Here is a 12,601-nt window from a genome sequence, read left to right as displayed (position 1 = left end):
ATTTGATGGCTGTAGGAAAATACTGTTTTGTAAAATATCTTCATTATCATTTAGAGTATATTTGTTAGCTATCCAGTATTGTGTTATCTCAATGGCTACATTATTCTTTGGTATTTTATTTTTATTATTTATATTTATTTTAAGATTTATTTACTTATACAAGCACTGGCGTACAGGTCAGAGGTGGGGGAGGGTGAGAGAATTCACCAGAGACAAAGCAGGGGACAGAACAGGCAGAAGGACTGAAATACACTGCTGAGGGGAGCTGTGGGAGTGACAGGAGAGGTCTGCCGTACCTTGTGGGCATCTCCCTGGCTGGTCAGGAATCAGACTGGCACTGCAGAGGCTGCAGACATTTTCACAGCACTGCGCTCAACCTGCTGCGCCCCTGGGGAGGCCCGGTATTTTTATATATATATATATATATATATATAATATATATATTATATATATATATAGAGTATATTTCATACAGTTTATAAGAGAAATATTCAAGTGACTAGTTTGGAAATACCTATTTTTAATAACTTTGTTTTAATATGGACTTTCACAATTTTTTTTCCACTCTTTAAAAAATTTTAGGAATAAGAAAATTTTAAATAAGAAGAAGTTGAAAAGAAAACAGAAGAGCAAGTCAAAAGTGAAGACAAGAAGCAAGGTAAAACTGCTAGTAATTTATAAAGAATAATGACTTTTTGTAAAGTACTTTGAACAGAAATGTCAAGATTAAAAGGATGTAAGTATAATTAACAAATCATTATAATTTTATTTGCTTATACTGTTAGCTTCTTTACTTTCACGTATTTCTTTACAAGTAGCCTATTAAGTTAATATCTGGGTGTTGATAGTTTTATTTACTTTTGTTATTTTTCATTAGTTTTTTGAAGTGGACTTGTCCATTTTTTCTTCTCTTTTTTCATTCCTTTCTTTAAAAAAAGAATTATTTACGCATATAAGAACTGGGGTATAGGATAGAGGTCGGGGGTGGGGGTGGTGAGAGGATTCACCAGAGACAGAGTGGGGAGCAGAACAGGTGGATCTGTTGAAATACGCTGCTAAAGGAAGCAGCAGGAGACAGGAGAGGTCTGCTGCGCCACATGGGTTAGCTCCCTGGCTTGGGGGGATAGCACTCATGCTGCAATGACTGGTGATAGCTTATAGTGCCACCAGGGAGGGCCCTCTTTTTTCATTGTTACTGCATATACATGAAACTGAACAAAATTGGTTTGTGAATAGAAACTTGAGAATTAGTTTTGGCTTCATTATATGTCTATGCATATGTCATAAATTAGGGAGACTGTTGGTAAGTCTGTATTTCTCTGACTTCTTTTGATTGTTGATGGCTGTATAAAAGAAAGGGCAATATAGAATACTTGAATTAAGTGGACCTTAGAAATCAAGGATCTCTTTTTTTAAGTAATACAGAAATCTTCCCTATAAAAATATATCCCCCCCTTTGTTTAAAAAAAAAAAAATTCAGTGATCAGAGCCCACTTTCTGTAAAAAAGCCTCTTTCCTGTTGAGCAATACTAGTCAGCCTAGCCAGAAGGAAGAGGGGTTATAACCCTGATTTAGGAACAGCGCCACTTTGATTAAAGAGGCAATAGCTTAGTTGGCCTGCATATCATATTTAAGTTCTAGAGACAGTTGTTTCCTGTCCTTTTAATAAGTGTTATTGCTATTATAACTGAGAGAAATCTACTTTGTAGTAGGAAAAAAATAAAAGATAGGGGCTAAAATGTATTTGGTTACTCTATCTTGAAATGCAACTAGATCCAAGGATTAAATAATGCTATCAAATCTGTATCTTCTCTTCTGATTCTGCTTTCCTCTGTGTGTGGATTTATTACCTGTAGTTGAGGACTAATGCTGCTGCCAGCTCCGACTGCATTTTCACTGGGTGAGGGGCATTTCTTCTAGTTCTAGTGGAAGAAAGTGTTAGATATGTTTTTTGATTGACCTACACTGTTCACTTTGGCCTTGGAGATGGGGCACTTTGGTTACACTGAGTTATGTTTGCAGCCTGTAATGGGCAGTATGTGAGCACCCTGATGAGCATGCTGTGTGAAATGGGGGAGGGGTGGTTATACTAAGGTTACAGGGTGAGCAGGTAATTAATATATCTTCACTATGTGACTTCTGCTTTTGAGATAGACAGATGTGAAGAACATTCTTAATATACTTAAGTATGTAATAGCAAATCCGTGGTCATTCAGATTTCCAACCTCTATTCCTTTTATGAAAACTTGTATTATGTACAAAGTGAAATATGGGACTTTTGAAAATCTTTTTAATTTCTTTAAAAGTTTCATTTTGTGATTTTCCTAAGAGTGATAGCATGTAATAGAAAGAGGTGGGAAGTGAAGTTTTTTAGTGCCTTCAGTTCTGTTTCTAACTAGCTTTGTAACCTTAATTATTATTCATCTTCTCTTGGCCTCAGGTTTTAGACTACTTGTTATGAACAACTTGTGATAAGAGTGACATAAAAATGTATTTATTTATTTCTCAAATATTAGTTGATTATGTGCAGGCACTCTGTTAGGTATTTGGGATGGAAAGATGAGTAAGAAACATTTCCTGCTCTTGATGAGCACATAAAATAGCAAAATGGTGGTGTTTCCTTGCATATTTTGTATTACTCTTTCTAGTGTATTTTTATCTACCAGTTTTTTTTTTTTTTTAAAGATTTATTTATACAAGAACTGGGGTATAGGCCAGATGTGCAGGAGGGTGAGAGGATTCACCAGAGACAGAGTGGGGAACAGAACAGGCAGACTGACTGAAATACACTGCTGAGGGGAGTAGCGGGCGCTACAGGAGAGGTCTGCTGCGCCATGTGGGATTCTCACTGGCTGGGGGGGGTGATGGAACCTGTGCTGCAGAGGCTGCGGACAGCTTCACAGTGCAGCACTCAACTGCCTGCGCCACCAGGGAGGCCCCTACCAATTTGTTAAAAAGTTATTTTTAAAAATGCCACATAACTATTACTTTATCTCCTCCTTTATTGCTGTCACTGACCCCTTTGTTTCCCCTTATCCATTAACCATTTCCTTTTTAACTTCCTTACCCAGTGTTGGTACAGGTCTTTTAGAAAAACTCCTGCTTAATCTGCTGTATTTTTTCCCTATCACTGCTGTAACAAATTACACTAACCTGGTGGCTTCAGACAACACACATTCAATTATAGTTCTCGAAGTCAGATGTCCGAAATCAAGGTGTTAGCAAGATTCTCTTACTTCTAGAGGATCTAGGAGGAGATATTACCTTCACTTTTCTAGCTTCTAAAGGCTTTGGAATTCCTTGGATTGTGCCTGCTTCTATCTTCGAAGGCCATGCTATGTCACTGACACTTTCTGCTGTTGTGTCTCTTTCTCTGACTGACCTACCACTCATTTATTACATTGGCCACCTAGATAATTGAGAATAATCTCTCTGGCTCCAAATCCTTAATTTAATCACATCTAAAGCGGTGTCCCTTTTGTCTTAGGCAACATGTTCACAAGTTTGAGAGAGTAGGGGGAAACTTTGGAGGCCATTATTCTGCCTACCTCATCTTCCTTTTCCGCTGTGTATGATTGTAACATTCTTCTAACAAAACTCAAGCCTCTGTGACTCCAGCTGTTTTCTCTTTTCCTAGAGGTGAATACAATGTGCTAATAATAACTAAGAGTTAATTGATTCCGGCACACATTCATGATCATCAGTCTAAAAAGGACCTTCCATAGCTAGACTGTGCTTTTTTTTTCCCTGATTAAATAGTTTTCCCATTTTCTCCTGTGACTGTTTTAGACCTTTATCACTCTCCTCAAGCCTCTGATTAATCCTACCTTCCTTTTTAAAAGGAGAAATCAAATCCATTTTATGAGGAAATTCTTCCACCTCTTGCTACCAGGAGGTCAGGTTCCTTAAAAGGACAACCTGGAATAGGGTTTCAGTGAGTATTGAAAGCTACTATCAAAGTTGAGAAAATGTGCATCATCCTCAAGGGCTTCTCTGCTGTATTCATTCCATCACTATAGTTCTGGGTTTAGGCAACTACAGATGCACTTTCTGTCATTTTGGATTAGTTTTTGTTTTCTAGAATTTCATATAAAAGTGATCCTAATGTGTGTACTCTTTGCATCTGACTTCTTTCCCTCAACATAATTTTGAGCATGTCTGTAGTTGTATATATTAATAGCTAATTCTTTTTTTTTCTCTTTAGTATTCCATCATATGGCTTTATGCTGATTTGTTAATCCATTTACTTGTTGGTGGACATTTCAGTGTTGTTTCTAGTTTTTAGCTTTTAAGAATAAAACTGCTGTGAACTTTTGTGTACTACCTTTGTATGGATATATATTTTTATTTTCCTTGGGTAACTACTTAGGAGCAGAAGGGTAGGAGGTGTTTCCTTTCTGGTAAATCGTTGTGATATAACAGAAAACGTTGAAGACTTAAAAACAATTTATCTGATGGCTAAACTTTCTTACAACTGAGGGTTTACAGAGCAGGCAGTAGGGGAAAAAATGTGTTGGTAGTATTTAAGGAGTTAAAGTATAGGCTTCCTTATCTGTTCTTATCTGGGCACACAGGACTTGCTTTTTCTCTGACAGCGCATTGCAGGAACATGTGTGGAATATTTCTGCCTCGGGAAGCCCGTTTGAGTCTTAGGGTCTAAGATTTTCATGATTGTCTGTCCCAGAGAGGTCTCCGCTATGCAATGTACCATGGAAGTTTAACTCGGCTGCATATCATCAAACTCGTTGTTTGTGTAAAACAATCCTAAATTTCAGCAGGCACACCTCACCTCCAGGTGAATATAATAAAATCATCAATAACTAACATAAAACACTACAGAGAACATTCGGGAGTATTGACCCGGGGTCAGTGGATAGCTCCCTTAGAGAAGTGGTAGGAATAAGTGATCACTGGCCGTGTTAGTAACTCTTTCCTCACAGGTATTTTGGTAGATGAATGTTTAACTTTCAAAGAAACTGTGAAAAACTATTTCCCATAGTGGAGCTTCCATTTTACTACAAACAGCAGTATATGAGAAATTCAAATTTTCAAAACTTTGAAAACAGATGGTATTCTTGCCTTTCAAAATTTTAGTTTTTATAATAAGTATATAAAGTTATCTCACTGTGGTTTTAGCTAGTTTTTCTCCAGTGGCTAATGATGTGAACCTCTTTTCATGTGCCTTTGGTCACTGCTATTTTTTATTTGTGAAATGCCTGTTCAAATCCTGTCCCCCTTTTATAATTGTCTTCTTATTGAATATTCTACATATAAGTCCTTTGTCAGGTATTTCTAATTGATTTTTTTTCCTTATATGATTTTTTTTGTGTGCCCTTAGATATATTTGTCTACCACAAATGATTTTCTTCAAGAGAGTTTGTAGTTGCAGTTATATACAGAGGTTCATGATACATTTCATGTTAAATTTTGTGTGTGATATGAGATAAGGATTCATGCTATTTTTTTCCCACATGGGTATTCAGTCGGTCCAGCATCATTTGGTAAACATACTTCTTTTTCCTTTGAATTGTGTTGGCATCCTCATACTCTCTATAGCCTCTGGTGACCATGAATCTGTTTTCCATTTCTGTAATTTTGGCATTTCAAAAATGTTATATAAATGCAGTCATGTAGTATTTAATCTTTTGGGATTGACTTTTTTCATTCAGCATAATCTTGAGATTTGTACAAGTTGTTTGTATCCTTCATTGCTGAATAAATATTTCAGGGTATGGATGTAGCACAGTTTATTTGGTGATCTTGAATAAAGTTGCTATGAATGTTCATGTACTGGTTTTTTTTTTTTTTTTTTTTTTTTTGGAAGAACATGTTTTTATTTCTCTGCTATAAATGCCAAGTGCGAAAGGGTGGAATTTGACATTAATGTTTGGGTATCTGAGGTGTCATGTTATTTATCTTAAATACTTCCTGGATATACTTACGATTATATTTTAAAACGGTTTTTCATATTTGTAATGTAAATGTTGATCTCAAAAGTGTAGGTGCTGTCTGATGAAGTAAAATGCTGTACCAGAATAGAAACTGACTGTTTAGTTTTAACAATTAAATTATCAAGCATGTGATTTTTATTACTTATCAAGACTGAGAAACATTTGAGGAAACGTTTGTCCATAATCTGTGATTTTCTTAGTATTACTGTTACTTAATGAAAGAATTGACTAAAATTAAAGGGTTTTTTAAGCCCTAATTTCTGTTGAAATACCTATATCTATTTTTATGAGAAATCAAAATATGATTAAGCATTTGTGGCAGGTCAGTGAATACATTTGGGGTCTCTTAGGAAGCCATCAAGTTAATATCCTTTGATACTCCACAAGTTAAGCTTTGTTAACTCTGTTCCTATAACACTATCATGGCATAGAGTTCAGTTCTTTACCTCTCCGAACCCATGTCATGTTGCTTATTTGTGTGTTACTCAAAAAGTAGTAAAATGTAGAAAGAAGGGTAGAAAGTTTGTATAAATTGAGGCAATAAATTTAGATTATCTTTGCTGTGTGACTTATGACTATTGCAAATTAGGGAGCCTGAATGAGCTCTAATTTTTTATTATTTAAAATGGAATTGATGATGGAAAGGAATAGTAAATTGAAATATTATGTGTTGCATTTCAGTCGGAAAACTTGGAGAATACATTAATCATACCAGATATCAAACTACATAGCAATCCGTCTGCCTTCAATATTTATTGTAATGTGCGCCATTGCGTTCTCGAATGGCAGAAAAAGGAAACATCATTGGCAGCTGCATCTAAGAACTCTGTGCAGAGTGGAGAATCCGATAGTGATGAAGAAGAGGAATCCAAAGAGCCCCCTATCAAGCTTCCAAAGGTAAGTTAGTAAGTTCTACTTAGGTGCATAACTTAGAAAAATATTGGCTATAATTCATGTATTTGCATTCCTAAAATACCTTATTTTTCATAAAATTGTATACTAAAAAGAACTGGATTTATATTGAAAAGTAGACAAGGAAAACTTTATAACTAGATCTCTGATAACAAAAAGAGTAATTGGTAACTCAGTGAGGAGAACTTGGAAAGCACATACAGGGAATTTAGTGGATTGCAGTCTCATACAAGGAGCTGTTAAAAATGTATAAAAGCAGTAGAGTGGAAATGTTGGCTTATAAGCATTGAGCCAGTGCGGGTAGAGGTGGAGCTCTGAACCAATGGGCTACCACTGAGATAGGCAGAGGATGAAGAACAGTCTACTACACAAGCCAAGAACCATGAAAAACGGGGGATTCGCCCCTTAGTGAAGGGAGCCCTGGGTACCGGTATATACTGTTATTTTTCTTGAGATAGAAGTAAAAGGGCTCCTGGCTGCGTAGCAGCTGCAGTGTGAGCTTTTGGCCTTTGCTGGCCAAGGTTATAATGGCGCTCTTGCTATTTCAGCTGCCTTACCTATGAAAAATAAATTACAAAAGAATCAACACAACTTGTGTCATTCTCTGATGTATTTATGTCTCATTTTTGTAAACTAGCTTAGTGTTGGAGAAATATATATGTTGTAGTAGAACAAACTGTTCTTAAAGTAATCTATTAAGGTACTCAATTTTTCTATACAGGAAGTCTAGTTAATATCTTTACTAATGGAATGGGTAAAAATACATACATTTTTAAATGGGTGCCTATATCATAGATGATACATGCATAGTACTTTTTTAAAATATAATTTTAAACAATTGCTTCAACTAAATGATTCATGTCTGTTAGCTTTTTACTAAATTGATACTTTAAAAGTATACCTTGAAATCTTTTATATGTAAGAGGTTCTTGTAAATATTTTTTACTATTTGAAAATAGTAACAAGGATAGAATCTAATGTTCCTGATCTGATTTCTGTAACATGCATTGTGATAGCTATTGCCAAATCCTACTGTCAGGTTCTTTTCATTTGATTCTTAGCATATGAATTGCTTCCTATTTCATAGGATAATGAAGCTGAACTTCCTTAGCTTCATCAACTTTCTTCATACATTCTTATCTCCTCATTTTTGATCTCTTCTGCCCTGTATCTTTATGTGCACCTACTCTGCTGCCTCCTCCTTTTTTTCCAACCCAAAACAAACAGGGTCATTTTTTGCATGTAAATTCCTCCAGTTAGAGCTGTGGTCTCTTGTTCTTATTTCTTATGCTTTGCTAGGGGAAACTGAAGGAAAAAAATGTTGTTAAGCTAGGATCTAAGACTACATGACTTACATAATATACTTTAGGTAAGAATTCCATTCTGTATGTTGATAAGCTCACTCTGCTAATCACCTGGCCTAAGTTCAGTATTGGGAAGAAAATAAAAACCCAGAGAAATCTTTTGCATGAATGTACAGATCTTGTACAGTAAGCTGTAGTTCAAATTAAAAGATACTTACACAGTCAAGAACAACTGTTAAAGATACAAAATGGCATGATCAGCAGAGTTAAAAGATGCAGAGTTAAAAGTGGATCTTTCAAAGAAAATTAGATACCCCAAGTGATTAATGTTGAATTTTCCATCACATGTTGAGCTATCAGAAATAGGGCATAGTGTTAAGAATATGTGTTGTGGAGTCCAATTGAGTGGGTTCAGACACTTCCCAAATTGTAGCTGTGTGATGCTGGGAAAGCTGTTTGACCTCTCTGTGTCTTAGTTTTGTCATATTTGAAGTGTAGATCATATCTATCTCATAGGTTTACAGTGAGGATTAAGTGATGTAGATGTCAAATGCATGAGTGCTCAATAAATCACAAATGTAGTTATAGCTGTCAGGCTAAGTGCAAACAAGAAAATGTGTAGGTGCAAATGAATTTGAGTTAGTCTACAAGGAACTCTTCAATTTATTAAGAAATTCTTTATATCCAAGAAATGAAATTTCCAGGCAATTGGTGAGATGACATGATGAATGATATGAAGAGAGAGAAAGAAATGATGAAATTCCTTTATGTAGAGGTGTTCAGAATGCTGTGATTTGGGCACGGGTGGGAAGTACAATTCTCAGGTGGTGTTTTCAGCAGCTGTTCGAATGACAATGGAGGATTGATACTAAAGAATAATGAATTCTTTAGGGCTTGAGGTGATAGGAATTTGAAGGCAGGTGAGAATTATTGGCATTTTTCTTTTCCTTTTGGTCTTTTATGTGCTTCTGCTATAGTCTTGCTACTCTTTTATGTCAGTTCTTTCCTTTTCTTGGTTGGTCTGCTCCTCCTCTGTGTATGGTTGTCACTTTCCTTCTTCTCACCTAAGATGTCTTTTCTATTTCTTTCTCACATAATTGTTACAGTTTTTATTTGTTAAAGTATCATTTAATGTAATTTTTTCCTTTCTTTTAAAAGTTAAAGTGAATTAAGCAAGGCCTATATAATAACCCATTTTCAGATTATGTCTTGTGAATTGGAAATATTGAAGATTTTAAGCAAAAGTGTATCATCAAACTTGAGGCTTCATAAAGTTAAAATGGTACTAGTAACACAGATTCACTAAAGAGTAGTGAGACTGGAGTCAGAGGGACCTGTTAGGCAGTTATTGCTATTGTCTAGAAAATGTTAATGAGGGGTTGGAATTGGGTAGAGACAATGTTTGGTATACAAGAAATGTTAAGGAGACAGAATTGCAGTTGTTTTTTAGCTACATATGAAGGGGGGAAAGAGAAGGCAAACTCTAAATATTTCTAAAATTTCTTGTTAGTGATACTTTTTACTGAAAAGGGAAAATTGGAGGAGAATAGAGAATCTTCAGGATTTAATTATTGATAATGAAGTAAAGGTACAATTCAGTAAATATACAAAAATCTTTTTAAAAATATGTTTATTTTAATGAAGTACCATTGTTTTATATCCTTGTTAATATTTATGACAGTATAGGACTTCCCCCTCAGATATGGTCACTGTCACTCTCCCAACACCAAATTGCACCCATGGTCTTCACCATAGTCCATTGTACTCTCCTTGCCTCCCCACTTCCCCTTCTCAAACCTCTCCCTCCCTCTTACTACCCCCCCAACCCCCAATGCCTTAGATCTGTAGTCAGCTTTCAAAGGTTGGTTTTAAAGTTTGTCTTTGTTTGACACTTTGTTTGGTTTCTCTATATTCCATATATAACTGACACCATCCAGTATTAAAAAAAAAGAATATTTTCTAAATAGAAGTAGATGATCAAGTATTGGTAGTTAGTTATGGTTTGAAATTGAAATTTTTGAAGCCTAGCATGTTGTTACTAATTATAATGAACTATTTAAAAGTCATGGTTTTTGTTTTGCTGATAAAGGCAAATTATCACTGTGGATAATTTAAAAAATGCAGAACATTTTTCTATAAGTTATTTCTAAAATTCCGTTTACCCAGAAAATCTGCTATAAATGTTTCTATATAGACACATATAGTGTTAAAATTATGCTTCTTTCCCCTACTTATGAAATCTGTGTACGTGATGCTATATAGTTTCTCTTTATACTCTTTCTTACTAATATTGAGGGAGGAGGAAGCATAGTGTAGGACCTTCCCTATTATTAGTGCAGTTCAAAATTCATACATATGATAAAATATAATCAGTCAAACCTCAGAAAAGACTTATTTCACAATATGTCTGGTTCATCTGCCCAATAATTTGGAGCTAAATATGACTGGAAAACTTGAGTATGATTTTTACTTTGTATGCTGATTTTTACTTTGTATACTTTGTATATTGAATACATACTACTATTTTGGCGATGAAGTATGTTTAATCCTTTATTAAAAAAAGAAACCTATAGTGAACTAAGATACAGAGTAGTGAGAATCCATAGTGGTTAACATAAATAGAGGGTTAGTTCTCTGCCCTCATCATTATGTCTAATGTTTTATGTGTATGTCTCACAAAAACCAGTGTTCTGTTCATAGGCAGCCTACTTGAGTTGGCTATTGTCATACATTTGTTATTATACCTCAATTTTAAGAGAGATACCTGAAGAAACTGTTCAGTTTATAGCCCCTTACAGTTTTTAGCAAGACTCAATACTTACCTATTACTATTGGAATTTTACTTATTCTACTTCCAAACTCTAGCCAGAAATGTCATCTGTGAATAATCTTCTTTGAATTAGAAGACACGATTGATAGTAAATAAACAATTACAAAAAGGCTGCTAGGATATCGTAGTCTCCCATTAGCTTTAGAATAAAGCCTTATGTTTTACATGCAGAAGATCTTTGATTTCAGGTTTGTTTCCTGAAAGTACATGAGCAGAGAAATCTTGGACAGTATGTTTTTATTTTCTAACGTATTTTATTTTATTTTTTAAAAAAGATTTATGCATTCAAGAACTGGGGTACAGGCCAGATGTGGCGGGGGGTGGGGGGGTGAGAGGATTCACCAGAGACAGAGCAGGGAACAGAACAGGCAGACTGACTGAAATACACTGCTGAGGGGAGCAAGGGGTGAGACAGGAGAAATCTGCTGGGCCATGTGGGCCGCTCCCTGGCAGGAGGGGATCTGGCTGGTGCTGCAGAGGCTGCGGATTGCTTCATAGTGTGCCACTAGGGAGGCCCTCTAACATATTTTAGGAAAAGAAACTGTATCAAATGGAAAATTTTCTTGGCTATTGCATTTAGCCAATTGAAACTCTATATAGAACTTCTGTAATTTTGGTTATAATCAAGTTTGCTAAGATTTTAGATAAATTTCTGAAAACAGTCCTGTAATTATTTTTTTCTTGTTGGTCATATTTATTGTCTTCAGAAATCTTGCAAATGATAATTGGAACTGCAACTTAGTTGCCTGCAACTGATTCGACCCTTATCTGGAAAATTATTGCTGAGTTTCAGTGGGATTTAAGCACACAAATGACAGAACAGTTAAATGAATATTTATGGTCTGTTTATTATATGCCAGTCAGTGGGTTAGTCATTGGGAGATAATAAGCTAATTGAGAAATAATCTTTGATTCAGAAGGACACCACTGTTTAGTTGGCAAAAGGAAACTCTAAATAGTCAGTTGCATTATAGCATAATAAATGTTGTAACAGAAGTCTGGATTGGGAAAGACTTATATAGAAGGTTCATTTAAACTGTTAGATTATAAACTTTTAGAGGATAGGGTCTAATATAATAAATTTTATATCTCCTGTAGTGAGTTGCACAAAATAAGTATTTAAAAAAATTATGTAATATTTGAATCAATGCACAAATCTCAGCAAGAAGGAATATTTTTCCTCTATTACAGCCAATAAAATTAATGCTTTGATGCAGTTCTACTAGTCTTGTTTTAATTTTACTTCTTAACTTCTCCAAATAATTTAACACCTCCTGAAAAGATCTTATATATCTGTTTGTCAAAATGTTGGCTTTAATAAAGAAATGGAATTTCACTGTCTGTTCTGTCTTCTGAATGTATCTCCTTGTGCCAATTCATCATATTTGTTCTCTCATTCTTTAATTTTTCTATTTTTAACTAAACCCTGAATCGTGTTTTCTTCATGCCTATGAGGAATAATAATCTAATTAAAGTTAGGAACATATCTGTAAACAATATTATGGTGATTGTACCTTCACAGAAAAGGCTAAGATGCAAAGTTCCTTTTTTAATATTTTCACTATGTTTGCTATAGTCGTCTTTTTTTTTTTTCCTGGTGATAA

The 12,601-nt window shown here is 35.0% G+C and overlaps 1 protein-coding gene across 2 annotated transcripts in view; it reads left to right on the top strand.

The window, feature by feature from the left end:
* Positions 1–12,601, top strand: part of MYCBP2 (MYC binding protein 2) — a gene marked incomplete at both ends in the record, with an annotated part of 205,740 nt that overhangs the window by 19,959 nt on the left and 173,180 nt on the right. For both annotated transcript variants that reach the window (XM_084234986.1, XM_084234987.1), the window contains 2 exons: positions 583–658; positions 6,633–6,848. In XM_084234986.1, the coding sequence (XP_084091112.1) occupies positions 583–658; positions 6,633–6,848 (292 nt within the window). The remainder of the gene's footprint in view (positions 1–582; positions 659–6,632; positions 6,849–12,601) is intronic.

Source organism: Talpa europaea (assembly GCF_964194135.1).
Source record: "Talpa europaea genome assembly, chromosome: 6".
In the NCBI taxonomy this organism is placed as follows: Eukaryota; Metazoa; Chordata; class Mammalia; order Eulipotyphla; family Talpidae; genus Talpa; species Talpa europaea.
This window is presented reverse-complemented; position numbering and strand designations above follow the sequence as displayed.